At 45.0% G+C, this 27,688-nt stretch overlaps 1 protein-coding gene across 2 annotated transcripts in view; it reads right to left on the bottom strand.

Moving 5' to 3' along the window:
- arap2 (ArfGAP with RhoGAP domain, ankyrin repeat and PH domain 2) overlaps nt 1-27,688 on the bottom strand; it is a 152,261-nt gene that overhangs the window by 96,273 nt on the left and 28,300 nt on the right. For both annotated transcript variants that reach the window (XM_080792673.1, XM_080792674.1), the window contains exons 9-10: nt 22,465-22,585; nt 8,733-8,956 (exon numbers count right to left, since the gene is read on the bottom strand). In XM_080792673.1, the coding sequence (XP_080648799.1) occupies nt 8,733-8,956; nt 22,465-22,585 (345 nt within the window). The remainder of the gene's footprint in view (nt 1-8,732; nt 8,957-22,464; nt 22,586-27,688) is intronic.

A 27,688-nucleotide genomic window follows, 5' to 3' on the forward strand; every position in this document is an offset into this window, starting at 1 on the left:
TTCTGTTTTCTGTTCTACCCTACCCAGAATAATACATTTCATACACTGGCATTATTAGCTAAATGTGTGCCTATTTAAATTCAAAAGTAATGTCGGAAAGGGATCTTTCACTTACAGTGGAATGGCCCGGACACCAGTGTCAAACCAGTGTTATTTGAAGTTCCCTTGTAAAAGGACACCGCATTATTGTGTGTCTGTGTTGACTCTGTGTGTGTCTGTGTGAATGTGTGAAATGCATTGTATAAAGCTTTGGAAAGGAGTAAGAGACTATGAATGCAGTCCATTTATACCACTACTCCTGATGAGTTTGTGAGACTGCATGCCAGGTGCCCTGGCCTCCACCACAGTCGGGTCATAGACTACAGCTATTCTCAGAGGCTGATGATGCAGGGCCAGAACAGGTGTGGGTCATAACAGGCAGCCCGTCACCTCCTCCATCCTCTCAGCTTCCCTGCAGACTGCAGAGTGGAGAGGCCGTAGCCTCCAGTGGCGGAAAAAGCACCGCATTGTTTTTACTTAGGTAAAAGTATCAATACTGCAATGTACAAGTATTGGCATGAAAATGTACTTAAAGTAGTAAAAGTTAAGTAAAGTACATAATGGCCCATTTCTCAGTTTTCAAATGTTTTGAAAATAGCAGATCTACAAGCTCACAATGCCTCGCACTGTGATGCATTGCGAGCTTGTATATCTGCTTTTTTCCCCCTTCAAATGGCCGGAATGTATATAGGACGGATTGAAGTTGAAGTGAGTAAATGTAGGCTACTCGTAGATTACTGTACACCACTGGGTAATATTGGCAACATGCCTGTCTTCACCTCCAGCTCTCTCTCTCTCTTCCCTGCAGACTGCAGAAGGGAGAGGTTGATAGCCTCCGTGATGCATCCTCGCTGGCATGTGCCCACGTGTCAAGAGAACGCACTGACATGGTCAGACCAGTCACCCTTGACGTGTAGGGGGGCTGACCTCTTGTCGTATAGGCAGGACGGAGGTCAGAATCCCCACCTTCAACTGTGGGTTTGGGCGTTTCCTGACGGGTGTGACGTGCGGACAATGCATCGTTCTGTCTCTAGTAGCGAAGGTAACTAGATAAAGTGCCCCTCAGGGCACAGGTCTCCAACGGGGCAGGTCAGGTTGTGGCCTCCTGGTGGTGCTATAATAGGCCAATGTGAAAAGGGCGCCATTTCTTCTTACCCCTTGGATGGCAATTGGATGATTTGAGGCATTTTGTTCCAAAAATGTGTGCAATAATCCACCTGTTGGTGGCGCTATAACAGGCCAATGTGGAAAGGGTGGGATATATTCCTCAGCCTAGTAGGAAAGTCTGTGAAAGATTTCACGTAAATTGCAGGCTGCGTTCATGATTTGAGGCATTTTGTTCAAAGTGCGACGTATCGCTCTTGCATGGAGCTCGCGAAGTCTCGCAAAGTCTCATTGAGCCTGCTGGGGTACATGTCAAGTGTGAAGTAGATACAGGCCTCCAGAAAAATGAGAATAATGTTCCAAACTACTGCAAATTGAAGCATCATATCATTACACATTTTCACCATTACGAGGGTCAATTATTTACTAAGAGAGAGAGAGAGAGGGGGGGGCAGACAGACAGACAATTGAAGTTGGGACTTTGACGCTCCCTGCTACAAGGCAGGACAAGAGAGAGAGAGAGAGAGAGAGAGAGAGAGAGAGAGAGAGAGAGAGAGAGAGAGAGAGAGAGAGAGAGAAACTATATATATCCAACACAGGGCACTATTGCATGTGGAGTTTGCTATCGAGTTGCCCAAAAGTGCAGAGTGAGGTGTCTGCGATTAACAACACAAGATGAAAAAAGTAATCCCTAGTGCCAAGGACCCCCAAATTTATATATAAGAGAACATTAAAATTAAAACCCCTAAATTATTAAATTGCTTTCAAGATTTTTCAAAAATGTTCAAAAATAGCAGATGTACAAGCTTGCAGCGCAGCACACAGTGAGCTGTGAGCTTGCAGACATGCTATATTTGAACAGCCAAAGCTAAAATATAAAATTACACAGATTTTCCGATTTGAATGGGTTAAAAGCAAGTCAGCCAGTCTAATGGTTTTTATCATGCGATTGACAGAGAGACTGGAGCCATTCCACTGAAAGAGTGCAGGACGTTTCTTGAGTCATAAGTTCTGTGTTGTTGCAATATTTGCTTTGAGTTTTGTACTTTTCAAATCATGGCAGCGTTTCTCTAAGGCAGCAGAAATAAAAAACACCTTTGAACAAAAAAACCCTAAAACTTCCATTTCACAATGAGCCTCCAAGTTTACTTTAAGTCTCATACCCACTGGGTTAAGTGATAAAAATTACAAAAAACTTTGCATAAGCATATCAACAAGGGACTATGGTTCAATACAAGCACTGAGTAAGAAGTGCCTTGAACAAATCGAAGATTGTATGTGCCAGACATTTTCTTCAATTGAACAAAGACAAAACTGAACTGTTTAAGCCATGAAAGAACAATTTAAAAAAAATCAGTGCTCAGCTTCAATTCATAATGCTAAAAAACACAACTGAAGCCATAAATCTTGGCGTATAGTCATGGAATCAGACCTGGATTTCAACAGCCACATTAAGGCGATTACAAAGTCGCGCCTACAATCACCCTAAGAATATATCAGGGATTAAAAGGAATTATGTCTGAAAAAGCAGGATTTTAAAATGTGTCCATACATTTTCTTCAACAGACTCGACTACTCTAATTGTATCTTTGCACGCTTCTCCCTAAAACAGTGGTTCCCAAAGTGGGGTCCGGGGACCCCCAGGGGTCCTTGAGGGAGTTCCAGGGAGTCCCCAGCTAAAAGATAGTTTGGAACCAAAATACTCTAAACCTACCTATAAGTAAACTCCAACTTACTTAACATAAAATAAAAGTTACAATTGAATTCTAATCTAACTACTCTAAGTTAATCTGTTCGAAAGTACCACTACTACTGTTTGAAATTGAGTTGTGTCAAAGCTTTAGTCTGTAGCAAACACAGAGTCAGCTATAGGCTGCAAAAATCTGGCAATCTGTCCCTGGCATATCTCTTCAAATGGGGGTCCGCGGGGCAAATTAATGTGAATTTGGGAACCACTGCCCTAAAACACTGCAGTTGAATTAGAATGCTGCTGCTCGTGCCTTTACTCAAACGCGACTACAGAAAGCCCCACTAAGGTACAATATGCAAGCGAATGGAATGCAAGCTGATATATAATGACTTGAGTCATTTCTTGTTTTCCTGGTAACAGAAAAGGTGCATTGTGTCGTCCCCACACGATTTAGAGAGGCCATCAGACAGCTATAGGACAAACTATTTTTGTTTTCCTATTTTGTCATCCTCCGCGGCCGATAGCGGCACGGGGGCATGTCGCCGCGACCTGTTTTCCAGGAGCTCTGTCTGGACAAAGCTCATTTGAAATGGGAAGACCTGCCGCGGAGGCCGGGTGGTTGGGCCAGCAATCTGGAGACAGCTGTAGACAATTTATCGTGATTGGTCAGCTCATGAAAAAAAATGAAAAAAAGTGTCACACAGTGTGTGGACATGCCCATATCCCATTCAGGACAAAAACCCCTTTAGGTGTTTTAAGCATTATGATATACTTTAGCTATTGAAAAACAGCAGATCTACAAGCTTGTAGATCTGCTGTTTTTAATAAATCGTGAAAATGTGGTACAAATCTTTGAATATATATTCTTATCAGAGCGAACATTTTAATTCAAATATTTGCTTCTGGGGAGGGGGGGGGGGGGTTCCCTGGAACCACATATTTTCAGATGGGGGTCCGCGGCCAAATACAGCCAATTCTGGGGGTCCTTGACATGAGAAAGGTTGAGCAAGACTGACATAGAAACTTTCTTCTTTTAGATCTAAATGGGTTAAGCATACATGAGAAAGTGGGGTGTACACTATGTGTGTGTGTGTGTGTGTGTGTGTGTGTGTGTGTGTGTGTGTGTGTGTGTGTGTGTGCGTGCGTGCGTGCGTGTGTGCGTGCTCATGTGTGTGTCTGAGACAACTATACACTATGCCCATGCCAACAGGCAGTCATCCTGTGTTTTGGTTGCTGTCTGGGCACACATACAAACAAACTCACACATTAACATACTGCCTGTAAAACCTGACACGTGTGTGTGTGTGTGTGTGTGTGTGTGTGTGTGTGTGTGTGTGTGTGTGTGTATGTGTGTGTACTACTGTGCGTGCATTTGCATGTGAGTGTACGCACACACCGTGAGGAAAGGCTATGGCTTGCGGTGGGCCATGCTGTACCTAACGACCCACATCCCTTGCAGGCAGCCAATTAGAGAGCTGGATGTTGCCGGCCCACACCAGTCGTTACCTCGCCCCAATATGTGCCACAGCCCCCCCTGGCCCGGCCAATTAGTCTGCTGGCTGCTGGAGGGAGGGAGGGATGGAGGGAGGGATGGAGGCTGGCGAGGCAGAGGCGAGAATGACTCACCTAATGACTTGATGATGATGATGCTCACAGAGGAAAAAGGGGGAAGCGTATATAAGCCACTTAAAGCTCAGAACCGAGTGCTCATCATGGCCATCTGAGCACCCATTGGCTGAGCGAAGCTGAATTTCCTGCACTGCAGGGCTAATAAAGGTCGCCCTACCTTTTGATGTGCGCTACAGCCCCTCCCAATGCATGCATGGCTTTTGAAGATTACGTCATGTAGTAGCCAGCTCTATGGGATGGATACTACCCCCCCCCCCAGCTAGCTCGGGTGAGCTCACAGGGGGAGCTGTTATGGGTTAAGTGTCTTGCCCAGGGACACTTCCGACACACAGACTGGGCGAGTCAAGGGTCAAACTACGATTCCCAGATGGCCTCTCTAGCCACTCAGCTATACGGCTGCCTCCGCCGTCACGCGTCACGCCGTGCTCAGACCCGTGAATCCACGTCTGCACGACCACTTGAGCTTGACCAAAACCAAAGGCAGATCGCCCCACAGGAGCAACGAGGACGGGTGGAGGTGGCGACTCCAAAAGAGAGATGAGACGGAGAGAGGGCATCGGGCGCAGGACAAATACATATTTCTTTCACGCACTGCATTGGTACGCCATAAAGTTGATGAACGCTTTTGAAAGTTCAAACCTTTCACACAGAAAACAAATCCATGTTGAAACGACACGTGGTTGTAAATGCCTATTAACTCTGGTTTCGACTCGATTCGTGGGCAAATCAAAAACTTAAATCAAAAGTTTCACAAGTAAAATGCACCGGTATATTTATACGATGCCAAAACGACGGGAATATTGGATTTTAGATTTTGATAAGGTCAATATCTTTAGCTCTGATCTGACATTAAGACAAATGCGAGAGATGATGAAGGGGAGCGCCTTTGTCAGCCACACAGTGCAGTGCACACTAAACCACACAATAACAATGTCCTGTTGGTCCCTGGCTGTGTTGCATGCCCCCCTCTCTCTCTCTGCCCCCTTTCTCTCACCAGTCAAAGTAATCTTTCAAACTAATCTAAAAGAACATAAAGAACAAAGATGGAGGACTACAAGGAGGTGCAGGGGGAGGGGGGGACCACACCTGTGTCATAAATCCAACACCTTAACTCCGAGACAAGTGCCTGGCAGCCATGGGGGAGACCGTTGATTGTTGTGGAGGAAGAGTGTGAAAACGACGGAGGCAATAGATCTAATGATGGCGGATTCATTAAAAGCCTGGTTATTATCCATATTCCTATTCAGGGCACCGTGGCCAGACCTGTGAGACCAGCCCCCCCAAGTCACTAAATGGCAAATATAAACTAGAGTCATTCAACCGGCGCAACTCTTGCATTTAAAAATGTATCTCAATAGAGCGGATTGCGTATACCCATGCGTTACCGAGGCTTGGCCTATAGGGTACATGTGGAGCCAGCTTTGCTCCGGGGCATGAATGGTGCATGTTAGGATCAGTTTTCAGAGAAGTATCACGTAAGCATTTTAAACCCTATATGCCCTTGATGCTTTGGGGGGGGGGGGGGGGGTCAATAATTCTTATTTTTCGCAGAATGTATTAGGCCATTATCACATGTCCAAAAATAGGGACACTATAGGGTCCATATGGTTAACGACCTAAGTACTGTAACATGTTACAGCACGGAACGGTTCACGTCTAATGTATATGACGAATGGAGGCTGGGTTTTCCCACCAGTCTACGACCGTTTGTACATTCGTTCATTCTTTGAGGAAAAGAGGTACGGTACGTGTGCGAGTGTGTGTGTGTGTGTGTGTGTGTGTGTGTGTGTGTGTGTGTGTGCTTGAGTCGGGAGGGTTGGGTGCAGCAGGGCGACACACTTTGGTCGCGCACGCGTGTGCGTGTCCCTCCCGACATTCTTTACCTTGGTGTTCCAATGACCTTAAACGGGGCTCCATTGCAGGACGTAAGGTCCGTGAGGAATGCAGGCGTCTGTCTGTGTGTGTGTGTGTGTGTGTGTTACCAATAGCTCGTTCATCATTTGAGATTAAATACTCCACTCCACTGAACTTGAACAGCGGAGCAGTCTACCTCCTTTCTCCCTGCCTCTTGCTCTCTCCATCACCTTCTCGCTCATTTTTTTTTCCAGTTGTCTTTTTTCTCCTCCCTAACAAACCACAACGCTGCTTTCTATCTCAGACGGCCCTCGCTCACTTCATCTTCCTCACCCCCTCCTCTCTCTCTCTCTCTCTCCTTTTCAAGTCTTTCATGCTGCATCTGCCTCTCTCCTTTCCCCCTGTTGGGAACTCACTGCTCCTGTATTTATGCCAGGGATAAGCTGAAACAATACAATTCATTTGTTCTTTCCCTCACAGTTTTTCCCTCTCTTCGTCTCCCCCCTCCCCCTCCCCCTCCCCGTCCCTCTCTCTCTCTCTCTCTCTCTCTCTCTCTGATCAAGGGAGTGGAAATTTGCTGACATGGAGTGATACCCAAAAGAGAATTCTAACAGAGATTGTTTGTTCACGCTAATGAAGAAAACAATGAAAGCCAAACAGGGAAAACGAAGACAGCATAGGAGGAGCGATGGTGAAAACAAATAAATAAATAAGAAATTCAAATTAAAACGGAACGACAGGAGACAACCGGAGGGGCGGGCGGGCACCGGGGGGGGGTGCAAAGCGTGCAGCGCTTCATCAAATAACGTGAGGAACTCCTATACACACAACATGCAGACGCACACAGAGTGTCTCAGATGATGATGATGCTGTTGTCCTAGGAGGGGGGGGAGGAGGGAGAGAACAGATGCTATTGAGATAAGCAAAGGACCATCAGGACTTTAATTGGACCGACATCAAATGGCTCCGGGGGAACTATAACTATGGGTGGGGAGCGAACTATCTCCGTCTTACTTGGAAGGGATGGGAGACGTCGACTGAAACTCTGCTGATCACAAAGAGGAGAAAGAAAGAGAGAGAGAGACAGACAGATGCATGCGTGCACGCTCGTGTGTGTGTGTGTGTGTGTGTCGCGCTCGGCCCCCAAAAAAAGGTACTATAGCTCAAAGCGCACCGGTGCGACGACGCGCTGCGGTGAGCTTGTAGATCAGCTATTTCCGGGTGCCATTTTCCAAGTGGGCACAGATGCAGCGCAGCAGGGCCGGAAGATTAGCGTCACACCCCCTCCCATGCTGCCTCGGCATGGCACTAACAGAGCTATAGGCTTAGCACTCCAGTTCCCAACGGGACTGTATGCTGAATTGGTATGCGCTAATGGCGCGGTGCGGTGCTTTGAATAAAAGCCTCCATGCGCAGAATGCTATTTATCGCGTGTGTGTGTGTGTTGTGTGTTAACCCATTTAGACCTGAGGACGATTCTACAAAATGTCTTCTAAATCCTGACAGTTTTCAGAAAAACGCATGTTTTCAGTTGTTGTTGTCAAGGACCCCCAAGATTATATGTAATTGGCCCCCCGACCCCCATCTGAAAATAAGTTGTTCCAGGGACCTCTCAGAAGCAAAGATATGCGTCAAAAACGTTTGTTCTGAATGAATATATATTGAAAGATTTTCAGCTTGTAGCTTATAGATCCGCCCAGAACGGGTTAATATATCGCCCCGAGCCCCTAAGATATAACCCCGCCAGACTGTCCCTCTCTCCGCAAACATAAATAAAACAGATTTGCCACCTCATTCACACCGGTTAGCATGCCGATTGCTAACGACGTCATTATGTTCCTCTAATGCTTTTGACTCCTGGATGAACTGGCGTGTGTAATTCTGCGTAATGAATGGATGAGCCGCGTCGTAATTGATCCGGCGAGTGAGCGCCGCGTGCAACGTCGAAGTTTATTGTCGTTATTGTGCACCGCTGGGGCTTTTTCTTTCTGTGTGTGTGCAAAACATATTCCCCTCAGGGGCTGATAATACATCTATTCTATCAACTTGAAAAGTCACTTAAGCTAAAGCCACATATCTTTTGCGAGGCCCCGTGTTCCATATGTCTGTACCAAGACGGAAGAGAGAAGAGAATCTGAATTGGTTTCTGTTTGGTGAAAGTATATACACACACTCTGAAATTATATGTATGCCGTATCGACCATCACTCAATGAATTAACACACACACACCCGCGCACGCACGAGTGCACGCACGCACACAACGCACGCCATTGCAAATTCATGAGAAAACATCTCTCATCTCGGTCATAACATACATCTGCCAACTTCTGAATGAAGCCTCGCTTCCACCCTCAGAAACAGGAAGCAGTCATCCTGCAGAGAGGAAGTCCCGGCGGCGACGTGCACGGTGTGTACCTGTTCTGTTTTGCAGAGTCTGACGCGGCTCCCCCCCGCCTGCAGGGACACCAGCACTCTGCCTTTGTAGCCGCGCAGCTCCAGCGCGCCGCGCTTGTTTGCGGATGCGAGTGTTGAGACGTTGGAGGAGGAGGAGGAGGGCTTGTGGGAGCAGCGGGTGGCGGCGGTGGTGGTGGGGAGGCGCGACGCCGTCTGAAGAGCTTCCATCCACTCCTGGCGCTCCCCTGTGAAAATGCGTGTGTGGCGTGCGTGTGTGTGTGTGTGTGTGTGTGTGTGCGCGCACACGTGTGTAGTAAGTGAGAGAAAGTGTGAGTGAGAGAAATGAGAGAGAGAGCGGGTGTGTGAACGAGTATGTGTGGGCGTGTGTGTATAGAAAGACAAAGAGAGGGAGAGAGAGAGAGAGATCAGGGATTCATAAAGCTTTCAATCACATATTCTGTTTAATCATCACTTTTTCATCCCTTCACTAAGCTACACTGACTGCTATGCACTTCCAAGGTGCAAATATCAAAAAGAGACCAGTAATTGAAACACCAGGCGAGACACAATAGGGTACATTTACACATTTCCAGTCCTTGGAAAATGGAAAGAAAAAAGAAAGAAAATGGATATACTGTCTCAAAGTCTAGAGAGAAATGCCTCTCTGAGACTTGGAGCCCATGAGCAGTGCACGGTGGGAGTCACCCTCAACCTGCTGCAACACAGCATTGCATGCCAAGGCAGGGAGAGATGATGTGCCAGTAACATTTCCCCAGGACTATACATTTCACGCTGATTGTCGCAGGAAGCGCCACCTTGATCTGTTGTGTGCTTTGACGTGCTCGCATGCGTGGCGATTGTACATTGCAGACGTCAGTGGCATGAAACATGGCGCCTTAACAAACAATTTCCACTAAGGGGATTGTTATTGTTGCCTTTATAGTCTCGAACTTGACAAACATGCTTATAGCCTTATACGGTACAAAACGGGACAAGAGCGGGGGTTGAAAAGGCTCATTCTCCTACCAGCCAACGCAAACCGCGCTATTAAAAACAGCTACGTGGAAACACAAGGGACTCTAAATGACTGTAAAGCACAGAATACACAGCATAGACCTGCAGCAGCAGCGCCTGGCAAGCGCTCAAAGGTAGAAGGGAATGAAGACAGACGGAAAGGGGTCAGGTTCCGGTTCAGGTTACTTGCATTTGTTGTACCGCCAGGAAGATTTGGATTGCGCTAGACGAGGCATCCATCTTGACACACATTATTTTTTTGCAAACAACAGACAATAGATAAACACGACAAAGTGCTCAAAAGAGCTGAATGGGAACGAGAGAGAAACGGAGAGAGAGAGAGAGAGAGAGAGAGAGAGAGAGAGAGAGAGAGAGAGAGAGAGAGAGAGAGAGAGAGAGAGAGAGAGAGAGAGAGAGAGAGAGAGGCGAGAGAAAAAAGCCAGCGAGCGAGAAAGAAAAGAAACATTTTATGCCACCTTTTATAGAAACTACAATCTATCAGTTGGGCTTTGCCAGGGAGGTTGAGATAAGGCCACGGAAAGCCTCGTCTGACAACAATGTTCAGTGCAATAAAAGTTGCTGAAAGGTAAAACACGCCAAAAAACAAACACTCTCACCATCTGAGAGCTTGACAGACACTTTTCAAGACCTAAAAAGTGACAAAGCGCGTGCGCACGCACGCACGCACGCACACACACACACACACATGAATAGAGTTGCAATGCAAATGGCGCAGTCATACAGGCCCTCGCAACAGAACCCGCAGTTTCTGTTTTTTTCCCCCACCAGGAAATGTATTTCTGGACGGCCATGAATTGAAGAACTAGGCCAAAGGCTCTCACATGGACGTTGTTGTTGCCATTGCTGTTCTGTCACCGCAGAGTGCTCTGTGTAAATAAGACTATATACCAACGGTTCTCAAACTAGTTCATGTCAAGGACCCCCAAAAATGATACTCATTTGCCTGCGGATCCCCCATTTGAAAATACATGCCATGGACCCCCATAAGAGAAGATTGTTACAGCTCTAGCAGTGATTCTCAACCATTTTCATGGTTCATATAGGCTACGGTCTCCTATATTATGGCATTTCTATCTCTGGGACCCCCAATGTATGTTGTAAAATCAAAGTAAATTTAACTCTGAGAGTGTACAAATGGAACCAAGTGGACTCGTTAAGGTCCATTTGGTTCCATTTGTACACTCTCTGGGAGTTACAGACCCATAAGGGTCCCATTTAGCTGGGGACCCTCAATGACCCCTAGGGGTCCCCGGATGCCACTTCAGGAAACCCTGGTCTATACGGCAGGTCTATCATCAGAATTAACACGCAAGCAGAATACTTAAATACGTAAACTTGCACTCACCTTTATAACAGAATATATATCGGACATCACAATAGCGATTTCATGACCAACTAGAAATGGAGTCTGTCGAGGTGCCAACTTGCGCCTTGAACACAAGTACTTGTCCACAAGCAGAGCGTGCCATGAGGTGCGCTCACCACTGGCATCACCCTTGGGGATGCCAATGACATCACCACTGGCATCACCAGGAATACTGGTCCCTCATTGGCTGTTAACACTTTGACTACTACTATTCACGATTTGCCCGAGTTAATTAATTGTAGAACACCTTCGCTGCGATTTTCGAGTTGCCAGAGTTATGTTTTCATTGTTTAATCCACGTTTTAATCAGTTTTAAGTCACACAGGAAATCCACCGGACAGAGGGGGATATGAGACACGTTTTGACGACGTCAGCGCAAAAAGGTCTGTCGTGCCGACGTGCAAAGGGCTATGGGAAATGGAGTCCCCGTTGTTTACAATAGGAAAGTTGCATAGCAGCGCGCGGCTGCCCCGTCCTGCCCTTTGTTGTGGTCTGAACATTGGAATAGTTTTCAACACTACAACAAGCGATTACACCGTTTTAACGTGGATTCTCATGACAAGCAACTCAGCGGTCGGTGCGCTGGCTGTTCAAAGGTAACTTAGGCATAAACATAGGCAGTCTAGCCTGGAAGACGCTCGTTTAATCCCGGCATCAAAAACTGTTAATAATGACATTGCCAGAGATGCTCGTCCCTGATTGGGCTACGGTCTTAAACAAGAGAGGACACCGACATACATACCCCGACATACATATCCAGTCGATCGCAGTACTTGTGCACTCTGCTTGCGCAAGTAATAATATAGTATATAGAATGAAAAAGCAGCAACAACCTGGTATCGCACATGAAATAAACTAACATACAAAGACAAAAGAATGAAAAGAGAAATCAAAAACAGTGTGGAGTTCAGTTACCATATACAGTGTGGTCTGGCCTCTAATTGACACGAGTATAGGTCGTCCCAGCCTGCTGGGCGACCCCGTGCCCCCATTGAAGGGGAGAAAGTGTTTGAGGAGGGGATTTATACTGGGTTCTTATAGGGCAGTGTTTCCCAACCTGTGCTACGCGGAGCTATGGTGCTCCTCTTGATGTCTCCAAGTGTTCCGCCTGATTTTAACTAAATTAACACTATCCCTCCCCCGAAAGCAAAAGCTATTGAGCTGCAGGCTTCCTATTGTTGCGTCGTTGTTGTCACACGTCTAACCATTAGACATGCGATAACTACAACACGGAACAATAGACTCTAACGACCCTCGGCCATTGAAATGTTAATGCTTAGATGCATGCAGAAGACGCTACATTTCGCTCCCTCCAGAAAGACTGGAGCGCGCAGAGTGCATATGCACGTAGACGGCAGACACACACAGTCCCGACCCAAACACTGAGGAGGTAAAGTAAACGTGACGTTGTTGTGATTAAACATAATGTGCCACGAAAAATAGCTGTCCAAAATAGCTTTCCATAGATGTCCAAACATGATCGCCTCGTTCGGCCAACAAAATATATCTCCCTCCCTTCACAGAAGCGCAGCGATGCCTGATTTATTCTTCGTCGTACACGTGTTATGCTTGCATGCTGAAAATGGCTGATCTACAAGCTCACAGCGCGTTGCGGACGCAACGCGTTGTGAGCTTGTCGATCAGCTATTTTCAGCACGTGGAAATAAGCAGGCTGTGAGAACTGAGACCCTTCACAATAAAAGCATGCAGCATTCACAAGTTGGCTCATAATAAAGAAAGGAAAAGGATTAGGTGGCATTTCACATTTCATATGAGCAATTTTTTTGAAACTGAGGCTCTGTCTCTGTCCTTTTCTTTCTCTTTGAAGTTATTTGATGAGTGCTGTCATGTGTGTTTTTAAAAGTATATTTACTTTTACGTTTTACTATATATTTAATATATATATATTTAATATATATATATATATATATATTTATATATATATATATATATATATATATATATACACCCCCCCCCCCAGGTGTTCCCCGAGATTTTAGGGCTATGAAAAGTGTTCCCTGGGACAAAAAAGGTTGGGAAACACTGTTATAGGGGATGAATGGCTGTAAGTAGTTGAAGAATTATGATGAAATGTGAGGAATAGCGTAACATCTTGTAGCCAAGATGAGGTTGGCGGTGGTTTCCAGTGAAATAAGATTTGGCGACGGGCAACGAGAGCGCAGCATGCAATCCGACTAGCTTGTCTGGAGGTTATGCGCAGGTCAGCAGCAGGGGTTCCGAAGATGGCTATTTGGGGAGACGGGTTACATTGATCTGTAGAACCGCAGAGATTGCAACAAGTAATATGTGACTAAATCATATGAAAGCAGGGAATCGTAGCTTCAAATTGCCCACAAGTTTTGGAGATATGGCTTAGAGAGTAATGTCTTGCAGAAAACAGCTTGAGGGTTGAGAAAACAGGCCTGAAAGGTTCACTTCTGTGATCTCTAACATTACACCTAGCTACATGTTTAAGCATTTATTTCATATTTACATGTCGATTTCAGCTCTGACACTTATTTCAGACATGAGCTAGTATGTGAAGAGTCCGCTCTTAACTCATTTTGAAAACAAAAACAATTTGCGCGATGGCAGGCTCTCAGTCAAATCTGGTGACACATTAACATCTTAGTCCTGTCCAATAGATAGGGAGGGGGGTGACATTATGACAGGCAGCTGCTGCTGTCCAAATATGACTCTCCAGTCAAAAAAACAGTAAATTAAGGTAGTGCAAGGAAACGTTTGCTTCTTGTAAACATCGCACATTGAGGCGGGACTGGGAGTTGGGGGGGATTTTACGCGAGGTCCCGGGAGGCTGTCCGTGCGCCTAAGCGAGCAGCAGTCTTGCTCTGTTACGGTGATCTTTTCAAATGTATAGAGGATGTATCGCCATGCGTTGTTCTTGCTTAATGTAAATCGCTCTGGATTAACCCATTTTCAGTGCGCACGCAAGCACGCACACACGCACACGTGCCACACGCACACACTCTCTCTACATTGGCCTTGTCTAGCAAAATGCTCAGTTAGAAAATGGCTTCATGGTTGGATACACATGGCAAAATACTACCCCCAGTGCCAAGGCTATAATCTGCATTTTAGGGTGGATTTTTCTCCCACTTTATTTCGTTAAAACAAACATGTTAACTAGCCAATATGTGACTTGGCCTGCTGTGCGACTACAAACGCATGCCCCATTCATAAATAAAACAGCATTGGATCTAATTTTCCCTTAATATTTCAAGTGTCATATTTCGGGACTAGTAGTGCTGTGAGAATTTCTGTTATCCTTAGATGTGTGACAAATGGGAGCAGAGTTTCTAGTTCATTCTGGGACATTCCGCTGTGCACATCATTGGATTGGATTCAGTTCACTGGATTGTTGCTAAAATCACCCGCTTTGAATGCTATCAATGCATTAAAAGTAGGGATGTCCCGATACACATTTCTCGCTTTCCGATCCGATACCTCAATTTCTGTGTTAGCCGATACCGATACAGAATACCGATACCAGTGTCGTATTTATTATTATTTATATATATCTTGTGTTTTTGACAATGACAGCGATGACACTGGCCCCTTGTGTGGGACGCGTGTCGAATTTGAAGTCGTGGGGCGAACGGTTCTCGAGTTACGTGCATTATAGCCGCACACACAGACAGACAAGACAGAGACATGGTTCCAACCCCGAACGCTGCTGGTGTTACAAGTTCCAACCGCGCTCTGCTCTGCCCATTTGGCATTCATGTACTACAGGAGCTCCCCTCCTCCTCCGACTATCTTCCTGGATAGTCAGCCAGCTGCGCGAGCTCAGATCAACTCTGGGGGAAGAGAGACATACGAGGGTGTGTCTGTGACCGAGATCTCTCCGTCTCTCACTGGCGGGGTAATGGAGTGGGCGGTGCCAGCCAGACACACGCCAGTGAGGAGAGGGGGAGCTACTCCGTCACCCGCCGTGTCCCGACACTACCCCGTGACCCCTCCCCGCGACCCCTTCTTGTTGTTTCTACTGCAGTTACTGAAATGTGTTGATCGGTGCGTGCCAGTGCGTTGATGCGTGGCGCATGCGTGAGTGAACCTTCCTTCCCTCCCCGTCCCAATCTCTACCACTCATCCAAAATGTTCGACCACCCCAAATATCTACCAACTCAGCTCTTCAGGATCTGCCACTGCAGCCCCCCCCCCCCCCCCCCCCCCTCCTATTCCTAATGAATTAAAACCAGGGCAGCCGATCAATAATGTAGTGACCTACTCAATTATTGACCGCTCTTTACATCAGCGGGCTTCACCGCGCCATTCCCTCTCCACACTCTTGACTCTTCCATTACCTGTCCCTGCGTTTCGCTTATTTGCCTGTTCACTTATTCAAGCGTCTTCCGTTCCTTCCGACCCCTCGCCTCTTCCCCTCCGCCTGCCATCATGCACAAATGGCATGTTTCTCTGTTGTGGGGAAACAACTCCTCGACGTTATTGTGTTTTCATCCTCGACGTTCTTTCTTTATGAGAAGCATGTCATGGGTTTTCTTTTACGCCCAACGTCAAATAGGCGTTGAATGATACATTCAAGAGAAAGGCCTGGTCACAACCTAAGGCAGAGACCCCCATGTGGTTAAGAGATACAGAGGAGAAGACGGTAAAAATAACTCCCGGAGAAGACGCACAAATCCAGACAAACACGTGAACACACAGAAAAGTCTGCAGGCGTGCACACACTGCACTGTGCAGCCAAACATTTTCCTTGCACTCACACCCAGATAGTGTATAAATATATATATTACTGCACAAACGCATGATGTAAGCTTAGCACATGAATCAAAAAACACACGTTATAGGTATCCTTGAAGGGAAAGTTCACAGGTGCATCTCTGCGTGGGCACGTTGCCCGACTGTGTGTGTGTGTGTGTGTGTGTGTGTACGTCATAGGTGCGTTTGTTCGCTGGTGCTTTTCTAGGGCACGTGATGATTAAGATGATGTTCGGGGGGCGGCTGATGCACCGACAGATCACATGTCAACTTTGAACAGAGCTGTGCAACTCGTTTCACACGCCAGGTGAACGTTGCCTCTCAACCCTGTGTGCATATAAAAGGAAGGCAGGGTGACCCTAAACTCGGTGATTCAAAACATATATATATATTTTTTTTTTCCTTCTTTCTTTTGAAAGCTTTGACGTTATTGAAAGGACCAAGGCTGATTTGCACCCCCATCATACGATGGTGTTGTTGCACATCCAAAGCCGACCTACTTAAAGGGGAATACCACTCATTTTCAACATTTTACCATGTCCTTAATATACCTTAGAGGTGTTGTGTGGAAACAATAAAAAATCACCTCCGTTGTGTTTCCTGGAAAAATCATTAACAAAAAAAATCATTAACATGGTGAATCACATCTTGATGACATCATCAAGATGTGACTCACCATGTTAATGATTTTTTTTCAGACCTCTAGTTCTAGGAAACACACAACACCTCTAAGGTATATTAATGACATGGTAAAATGTTGAAAATGAGTCGCCTATAAAAGACGCCATTCAGCGTGTTGTACTTTGAGATGACTTGTGCAATGATGACAACGCTAAACTAGGCACTACTAGCTGTTGTACTTTGAGATGACTTGTGTAATGATGACAACGCTAAACTAGGCACTGGCTGTTGTACTTTGAGATGACTTGTGTAATGATGACACCACTAACCTAGGCACTAGCTGTTGTACTTTGAGATGACTACTTTTCCTTTTATGTTAGTTCCCTTCGGGAAGGAACGTTAGGTTTTAGTTGTAGCTTTTCACCGTGTCTGTTGTTAGTTTAGTTAGGTTAACACTGCGCAAAAAGCATGGAATACGGATGTGTATAATTACAGGAAACTCCCGTTAAACTTTCCAATACCATCACACCTGTATATTACCGTATATTAACTGTACATGACCGCTAAACTTGAGGTTTACGGGCAAAATACAGTGTCCATAATTGCCCGTTAACTCCTCTTTTCAAGCAGTGTAAGTTTATCATTTTTGTCTCTCCATTTTATTTTGGGAAACCACACCACTCTAAGTTATTTCGTGACGCTCAGCTATTTATCCTATTTATAATATTGTCTACTATTGATCCACTATTATAAATGATTGCTTATCTATTTGAAAGTCGATTAACTTGTATTCGTGAAAAACCCTTTGTAACTCTGTAAGACTTTTGATTGAAGAGAGAGAGTAAAATCTTCTGCTCCTACTTTTGATTGTTTCGAAACAACAACAAAAAGTTCAGAATGCAGAGATAAGAGGTTTCTGCCCGACAGCAACGATGCGGAGCACAGAGAAGGCGATAGAGGGAGAGAGAGACCTCGGTACATAGAAATACTGTTATATAAACAGAGCAACTAACTTTAATTCAATTACATTCGAATAAATTGCTGCTGCTTGTCGCAAATGTTTTTATACTAAGTGAATGCAATAACACTGAAATGCTGCTGAGAGAGAGAGAGAGAGAGAGAGAGAGAGATAGAGAGAGAGAGAGAGAGAGAGAGAGAGAGAGAGAGAGAGAGAGAGAGAGAGAGAGAGAGAGGGGGGCAGGGAGAGAGACAGTAATCCTCACAGAGAAGCTGATGAGATGAGAAGGGGGGGGGGGGTGTCTGCTGAGCAGTCGACAGAGGGAAAGCTGCCCACGTAGACTCCGTTCTAACGTTATAGGTGAAGAAAGCACAAAGCCCTGGGATTGGTTGTTTTTGTTGTTTGGGCTGGATCTCTTTTTTCTATAATAGCTTTCTTCTCACACACACAAGCAGACAAACAAACATCATTCCACCTCCCGCTGTTTGCCATCCCACTTCCTGTATGTATATCTCCCCATCGCATATCTTGGGTCCATACTATATTTTACTTTTAAATGCCTGAGTTATTATTATTATTATAGCTTACGGATCTAAGCCTATTTCCGGTATACGCGACACCGCCAGATATCAACCACTACAGTACACATACAGTATACGATATATAAAAACCACCAGGCATAGGAGTTAAATGAACCCGCAGGGATTGAGTGAGTGGGAGGAGAGGACAAATCAAAGCTGATCCTGTGTGTGTGTGTGTGTGTGTGTCAGTGTGTGTGTGTGTGCGTCTGTGTGTGTCTGTGTGTGTGTGTGTGTGTGTGTGTGCGTCTGTGTGTGTGTGTGCGTGCGAACCATCGGAGGCTAGCTGTTTACTGTACCTCTCTTCACCTCCCCCTATACACCCCCCTCCCCGGTGTTCATCATCTACTCCTCAGCCCCTCCCCTCTCTGTACCTGAGGGAAGGAAGGGGCCACCTGCAGACCAAACGTGGTGAATCAGTCGACAGCTGTGTGCACTCTCTCTACAGTGGCCTTCAATTATTCACTCACACCCACGTCTCTCTCTCTCTCCCTGCCCTTTGCATTTCTCCACTGTGTGTTGCCTGCTACCTCGCCATTACACTGTTGTTTTTTCTCTCTCTCCCGTGGAGAGGGTTTTGTTTCATAACTAGCCTTTCCTTGCCTCACCTACCCTCCTCCCTCCATCCCTCCTGTCTGTCTGTCTCCGACCACTCTGTCTGATGCCTCTCAGCGCTCCTCTCCATCATCACTCTTTCATATTCTCCCTCTCCTTCTCCCTCTCTGTCTCTCTCGCTGTCTCCTCTCTCTCTCTCTCTCTCGCCTTCGCTCCTCCCCCCTCCTCGAATCCCTTACATCTCCCAAACAGCTCCCACATATCTCTCTCTCTCTCTCTCTCTCCCATGTTACCCACAGAGATTGATGAGTCTCTGTCACTAAGCGAGCTGGCCCGTTTAAAGATGTATGAGGTGACAAGGCCAAGTCCCCCCCACCCCACCCCACCCCCACCCTACCTTCCTCCTCTCCACACCTTACACCGCTGCTCTTTTTTTACAGATGAAGAGAAAATATAGAATAAAAAACTATACCAAAAATATACTGTATGTTAAAAGATAATCAATTCATACGTAATTAAAGTGTAGGCACCATGCTATCTATTTGCAAAACTGTTGACACACGTCTCTCTCTCTCTCTAACCAAAAAAAAAAACGCTTACAGTACTTAAAGAACCAAAGGCAAAAGTACTCATTATGCAGAATGTCACGTATCAATGTTTTCATATGTTTTAAGATCTTTTTGAAAATTGCAACGCATTGTGAGCTTGTAGATCGGCTATTTTCAAAAGTCCAAAACGTAATAGAGCTGAAGTGGTTCATGCATGCATGTATGTTTTGTAATAATAATCTAAAATCTACAAAGCAACTACCGTAGTACAACTTAACCATTTTGGGAGGGAATCCCTTTTGGTGTTTTAAACATGTTATAATTTAGCTATTGAAAAATAGCAGATCTACAAGCTTGTAGGTCTGCTATTTTTGAAAAATCGTGAAAATATTTCTTTCAGAAAACTGGAGGATTTTTGCAGTGGAGTAAAGGTACAACAATGGTTCTGCAGCAAGAGGCTGAGGCCCAGGAGGACGTACAGTAGCGTATAGAGAGCGGCCTCTTGAGCAATGGGAAGGTTCCCGCGGTACTCTGGCCTTCCCCTGACGGCGCACAGTAAATCGTACGTCCATCCATTTATCTTTTCTTTTTTTAAACAAACTCAAATTTCAATTTGGACCTCTGCGGCTCCACATGGAGGGAGAGGCCGTGTGTCAGGGCGGGCTGAGCATGACGTATGAGGGATCAGGACGGGGCTGACAGCGGGATGACTGATGCACACACACACACACAGACACACACACACACACACACACACACACACACACAACAAAAATCAGGCAGGCAGTCCGTGGTCAGGCTGTCATATTATTATAGTGGAGAGAGAGAGAGAGAGAGAGAGAGAGAGAGAGAGAGAGAGAGAGAGAGAGAGACCTTTGTACTGACAGGCAGAGGTGGAAAAAGTCTGGCCAGGGGGAGGCAGTTTAGAGCGAATACTTTGATAATATTTGGAATTCATACCACATCACTTCAGTTTAACCGCTATACTTAGTAAAGCAGACCAGAGTTGCATTGACCTTGGTGTGCTCTTTCCAAATATTTTCGTCAAAGATATACCACATCTATAAGCTCACAGCAGTGCGTTGTCTGCACGTGTAAATCTGCCATTGTATGTGTAGATCTGCTATATTGTATAGATCAATTTTTTTACCGTAATACAAAATGAATGTAAGGTGCTAGAAAGTATCAATGTTATTTAGGGGTGCTATGGATGGAACAAAAAACTTATTTATAGAGGTGCCCTGAGCCAGAAAGGTTTGAGAACTTATACTGTAACTTACAAATACAGTAAACACACCGAAAGTGCTGTCAGAGATTATCCAGAAAAGTCAACTGGAGCACAGCGCTGACACTGACAGCTGTTGGAACTTTTCTTTCTCACTCTAGATCTATTGTTTAGCGGTTGGACTGACTCCCGTTATGGCTCAGACGGATGCTTGACAGCCATTTTGGGTACACTGCATTCCCCAGTGCCTTGCGCAGCGGGAGACTGATTGATGAAGCATTCTCCTGATGTCTCATAACAGTAAAGTTACAGGGAAGTTGTAGCAAACAGTCAAATAGTATGGTGAAGCCCTATATGCCATGCATGGGCAACTGGCGGCACCTTCACTTAATGCAGCCCTCAGAATACTGATATACAGTATTATTGATTCCAGCTGTTACAATTCCAAACATGCAAACATGACCTGCTTTTGTATGTCCAATGTGTTTGGATTTAGTTCATAAAGTTAACATAACTATAACTAAATAAAAAGGTTATTTTTCAGGATAAAAGAAAATGCCACATTTTTTCAGGATTTCAATTCAAATATATAAAATATAGCCGATCTACAAGCTGAAAACGCGTCGCACCACGATGCGTTTTGAGCTTGTAGATCAGCTATTTAAGAGAAGGTTATCGTTATTAAACAAATCAAAAATAATTCCAAATAGTTTTCCGTAACTTTTAGAAAAAAGCCATAGTCTACTTGTAGATTGGCTATTTAAAAGTATAAAATATGGTTAAACAGATTGTGATGCTAGATGAAGCATTCTGCTGAGGACCCCCTGGAACACCTTTAAGGACCCTTGGGGCTCCCCGGACCCCACTTTGAGAACCACTGCTATATAATGTCATAGCTATTGACTGGCAGCCGGAGGGGCCTTTTTTTGAGGTTTCCTCTACAAAAACCGAACGCTGCCCATCTGACCTTAACAAGAACTATGCGCTTCCACTCAATACATATGATGGTTATAGGTCAACTATTGACAGCTGCAATAACAGCTCATCGGAACTCAATGCTTGCGATAGCTGGCTTTAAAGGTCTCTCTGATGTGGTAGCCAGAGATATTTCCAACATCACACCATGAGAAAATATGTTGGAAAAGAAAAAAAGGGAAAAAATGAATGCATTCACACCGCTCAAGTCCAAAGCAGGTTCATATCTCGCATATAACCTTTCCTCTGTCCTGTGAAGTCGCCGGTAGCGGGAGCTACATTGATGGAATGTCACATTGATCCGGCTGCCTTCTAAGTTGCCATCTGACGGCAGACATGAGGTGTTAGGAATGACAAACATGTCACCAGTTAACTCTCTCCCCTTTCATTTCAATGAGTAGCGAGACCTATACAGTATGGTGAATTCCAATACTCCAAATTAATTAAATCTCGGCCACTCGCTCACTCCAGCTTGCAGGCGGTGTTACGTTGAAATTGGTGACCTGCTGAACTATGTGTCACAATCGTGCATAGACATCACATGTCAGTGTCCAAACGTAAATCATTGCAGTTTGTTTATTAGCAGAGTCACTTTGAGCGTCATCGTGCCGTGGCGGCGCCAAACTGGAGCTCAAAATGGCGTCGTTCAGTTCATTGGAGCGACATGTGTCGCTATACATGTCGCTCCAATGAACTGAACGAGGTGTCTAGGTTAGAGGATATTCAAGCTTGTCCACTATTGAGAGACAGAGAGGGAAAGAAATGGATGGAGATAAGAGAGGACGAGGGAGGGAAAGGAAAAGGAAAGGAAAGAGGAGTGATGGAGTCACGGAATGAGAGAACAAAGTAAAGGACACATTGTGGGGGAGGGGGTGGGGGTACACAGAAACAGTGAATGGCAGACAGACAGACAGACAGACAGACAGACAGACAGACGGCGTGCCAGGCTGCAGTATGGAGCGCACTGTGCTCCCACACTGTTGTCTGTGCCTACGGGGGTCTATGCACCTGCCACAAGCTCAGAATGACAGATGAGTGCACCCAGGAAAAAATAAAATAATACTGTTAAATAACATGAAATAAGAATGGGTGGAGGAACAAAAAAAGGGCGCGGGCATGCAGTGGCCGGGGGAGGCCTCCGTGTTCTGTTACCTTCTCTCTCTGCGCGGAAGATGAAGGTTCGGAGGGAGGTGACGACCTCAAACTTGTTGTCCCCGAGTCCCCTCACCTGTCTGATCGCACTGGCCAGGATCATCCCCTTGGAGTACATCTCCTGAGACCATACAGATACAGATAAACACAGAGAGAGAGAGAGAGAGAGCTGTTAGTTTCTCTATTCACTCCCACGCCGATCAGCAGTGGTGGAAAAAGTACTCAAATGTTTTACTTAAGTAAAAGTATGAATACCGCAATGTAGATTCGTTACAAGTAGAAGTCCCGTATACACTATGTGCTCAAGTTAAAGTACAAAAGTATCGGCAATACTTAAATGTACTTAAAGTACTAAATGTACCATTTCACAAGTTCAAAATCTTTAGAAAATAAATTTTCAAATGGGCCGAAATGTATATAGGGCTGAAGTGGTTAGTGTATCTTTTGTAATGATAATCAAAATTTACAAAGTAACATAGTAACTCGAGTTTTCAAATAAATGTAGTGGAGTAAAAGTACAATATTTAACTCTGAGATGTGGTGGAGTAGAAGTAATGTGCCCAGAAGGGCCCTTAGGTCTGCAAATCAGGGTCTATTAGACCCACCCTCCACTAAACTAAAAACTAAAGGTGACAAATCCTTTCAGGCCGTAGCAGCCAAACTTTGGAATGCTCTCCCACTAGCACTGAGATTTTCCTCCTTTCTTTCCTTCTTTCCTCCTTTTTAAAAATAGCCTCAAAACATTTATTTTTAAACAAGCATTTGTGGATGGTTCAACTTAATTAACCTACCTTTGATTTATTATGTACTTATGATGATCATATTGTTGTCCTGTTGAGCTGAATTGTACAGCACATGTTTTATCTGCATTGTTCTGCTTGTTACCTTGTTCTGTATTTTTATTGTATGTAAACCACTTTGTGAGTCCTCTCTGTGAAAGGTGCTATATAAATAAAATTTACTTACTTACTTACTTAATAAAAGTACTGGAAATTTGAAACGCTCAAGTAAAGTACAAATACCTCAAAATTGTACTTTTGTAGTAAATAAATGTACTTAGTTACTTCAGAGCACAGCAGCAGCACTCGGTAAAAGATACATAATTCAAAGTCACATTAGCTCCAGCTGCTCAGCAGATCTCATTTGGTTCAAAGACAATCAAAAAGAAAGAAAGAAAGAAGCTACAACCCATCAGTGCGGTGCGGATTCATTTACAAGGATGTCTTCCTTGCTCCATTCAGGCAGTACCTCTGATAAGGAATGCTCTTGTTGTTTAGCATTCATTGGCAACGGTGAGTGATGCCGTTTGCAGTGGTTCTCAACCAGTGGTCCCCGGGGACCGCCAGTGGTCCCTGACGGGGTTCCAGGTGGTCCCCATGCAGCTAAATGATGGAAAGTTGGTAACCAAATGGACCCTCATAGATCTTTAACTCTTGGAGTGTAAAATGAAACCAAATAGACCCGTGTTTACACTCTCTCAAGATCAATGCTTGCCTGTTATCTCGCCTAATGGTACCACATCAATGCAGCCTGGAATTGTGGACATCTTATCCAACGATAACAAAATATTCTTTAGCTTTGGGGTCTGCAGGGGCTCAAATACTGAATAAATAATGGTACTTGAAAACCACACACACACACACACACACACACACACACACACACACACAATATGTCTGTGGTAATACTTAGTCAGGAAATGGTCGGAAAAAGTGAGCATTAAACCAGGGAGGTATTCCGGCAAACGACCCAGTGAGACTTACTTAAAGAATAATTTTATTTAAATTTTTCCAGTTTGTCATGTGTCTGAGGATGAGGTCTGTGTATGAGGTGACAGTACTTCATTAGACACCCTGGAGTCGTTTTTATGTGCAATGATGTATTCCCTTTGTATTTGGGGTTTCTTCCTGGAGGCTGAACCCTTGACAGTCAAACGTGCCAATGAAAAAAACAGTAATATAGTGACATCACATTATCAGCCCCTCCCCTAACCCCTCCCTCTTTATCATACTGTACAACTACAGCTGTGGGTGCGGCTTAAGTTCAGGTGGATCACCACCCATCAGGCAAACCAATGAACGTGGGGTGTCCACATAAAAACGACATTTTAAATTAACAAATACTGTACACAAAAATATACTTCCTCCTTATATAACAGTAACCTGATGATCATGTTTTAGGGTGGAAAGAAATCATGGCACTCCATCTTTAAGGTACAACACAGATGGGCATCAGAAAGACCACTGGTAACACGTCTCCCTTATTTAAGAAAAGGCGCGTGCACGCGGTGAGAGCGCGCACACACACACACACGCACGCACGTGGGGATTTGAGTAGAGTGCAGGAAGCCTGCAATGTGGGATTTGGCCGCGCATGGTGTTTCATTACCCCACATTCCCCCAAACAGCTTCAGTAAGGCAGACAAATAATGAGCATGGTGCACAGGAGACTTTGGTGACCCTCTTTTCATGCTGTCCCCCGACGTTGGCAATGAAAGTACTGGGTCAATACCACAATGAAAGAGAGAGAGAGAGAGAGAGGCAAGTAACCAAACTCCAATATTTTCATTTGCATTGCAGCAACTACAGAGCTGAGAGAAAGAGAACGGGGGGGGGAAAAGATCCCAGTTACAAAATCAGTATTCAAACCCCCGCGCGGCAAGTTTTACAGAGAAATGCCCTCAAAGCGGTTGAAAAGCTAAGAACATCTCATATTGTAATGTTCTCACAGCAGAGTGAACTAGGGGACAGTACATTACACTGCTGCGGCAGCGTGAAAAATCACTGGGTTAGAGAGAGAGAGAGAGAGAGAGAGAGAGAGTGGAAAAAAGCAGGTCGTTGTAGGTACTGCATTATTCATGTCGATAATGTCATTATCATTGCAAAGTACGCCATACGACAAAAAACAGACATCTCTCTTTTTCCCCCCCTCAATGTCTCGCTCTCTCTTGCTCACATTGTCGTTCTTCAACAGGCTCGACATGAATTGTGATTCTCCACAGGCCTACGGTAGGTAAGCGTGAGATTAATGGCTTGCGATACTGTAAGGCTGGCCCACGTGGACAAAATCTAATATCACAATCATTCTGTCTAAATATAATTACTGTGACGATTCTCAAAAATCAAACATTGCTTACAATATGGTGCAACTGGTGCATTGTGATGTTGTATATATATATGTATGTATGTATAAAATAGGGCTTAAGCGATTCAAACCAGGAAAATAAAATATGTATGCCATCAAGTACAGCAAGTACACCCCCTGGACATGCTGCTGCCTGCTATTATGCTCAAATTAAAAAAAGAATCATTTGAAAATAGCAGAGCTACAATGTGTCGCATCGTGACACATTGTGAGCTTGCAGATTGGCTATTTTCAAATGGCTGAAATGTTTGCATATAATATATGCATATATTATAGGGCTGAAGTGGTTAATGTAAGTCTTGTAATAATAATCAAAATCTACAAAGTAACTAAATAAAGTTTGTTTGTAATTGTGGTGTAGTGGGGTAAAACATTTTTACAGCAGTTGCCGGTTGGATTCTAATTGGCTGAACGTCCCGCCACGAGCAGTTCATTTGTTAGGTAGAGTACTAAATATCCTCTTTGTGATATTCATGGACAGGTTTTTGAGGCACAGTCGTGGCCTGATGTGGTCCTGATGGCACCATCGATCCAAGACCTTCAGCTCTCACTGGACCGATTCGCTGTCGAGTATATACTGCAGCTGGGATGAGGATCAGCATCTCCAAATCTGAGGCCATGGTGAGAGAATCTGAGAGACTAGTCGCTGCTTCTTCGCTTGGAAAGGAGTCAGATTAATAGGTAGTTCGGGCATCTGCTTAGGATGCGTCTCGAGCGTCTCCCTAGAGGGGTCTTCGAAGCATGTCCCACTGGAAGGAGACCCCCAGGTCTCACACCACTCCAAGGAGGAGTTGGAGTGGTGTTATATCTACAACATCTGCCAGGAACGCGTCGGGATCCCCCAGAATTAAGTTACTAATATTTAGGGATGGAGCTCGAAAGCTGATAACAAGCTTATTGAGTACCCGGTATCAATAAGCTTTGGGCTTATCAAGCCTGTTATCGAGAATAGCGGCCCATGACGTCATGTTTAAACAATCAAGACAAGAAGCGATCAAATCACCCGCCCTGGCACACACATGTCGCTCTAAAAGTGTATTGATACCTGCCAACTAGCGCTACCCGGGTAAACAAAATTACGCTTATAACGTGGTGGTACACACATTAACCAACACTACAGTTTCAACACTAAAAAGGTCAATTGCCTTATGTCCGCTCGAAAAGTACTGTATTTGAAGACCCTAGTAATAGATACTGGTTCTGTTCATTCACCGTCGTCTCCCGTCTTTCCACAAAATGTGAGAAAATGCTCGATAGTGGGCTGGATAAGAACCCGGCTCAATAAGCTTGATCGATATCAATACAAAATCACACCTGTGTGAAGTGAGGGGCACAATTATCATCATACGTCATCATACATCTCATTCTGGCCAATCACAATTTGCGCCCTGCAACTTTTGTCTTGGATACTGTGGAGAGGGAAGTCTGGCGCTCTCTGCGTGCAGCCTGGCTAATAGCCAGGCTACTCTGCATGGAGCTGTTGCCCCCGGACGGTACTAAATGTACTTCAGTCAGATAACTCACCAATAGATTTTAACCAATATCTATTAAGAATGAATACAAATGTGCATATAATATTTTATCTTGGCATTCGGCTCTGCTACATTTTTCTCCCTGCTCAGCACAATTAAACACCATCATAAAACATTAGGAGAATGTTTCTTCCCCCCCTGGGGATACCAACAGTCCAGGGACAGATGACAGCAGGAAGACTGAGGTGAGCTTAAATAACCCGGCAATTGGTCAGCTGACTGCCACGGCAGCAAATGGCAAATGAGGAACATGTGCATAGTACAATTGTAATACTGCATGGACCCATGAGCATACTGTAGCATGTAACCGCTCCAGTATAACTGACTGAACGAACAACGCAAGCTACTGTACGTATCACTGAGTTACTTTCCACCACTGGCTGGAATACTGTGAAAAGTTGGGGCGGTAATGAGAGGGGGAGGGGAGGGTTGGCACGGAGGGATGGATGGATAAATGGCGAGAGGGAGGGAGAAAAGAGAGAGGAAGTGGACTTCTGACTCCCCCGCTCGCCATTCTTAATTAAGCTGGTGACCTTGCCATCCACAAA

Source organism: Protomyctophum bolini, assembly GCF_963924005.1.
Source record: "Protomyctophum bolini genome assembly, chromosome: 20".
NCBI classification, from domain to species: domain Eukaryota; kingdom Metazoa; phylum Chordata; class Actinopteri; order Myctophiformes; family Myctophidae; genus Protomyctophum; species Protomyctophum bolini.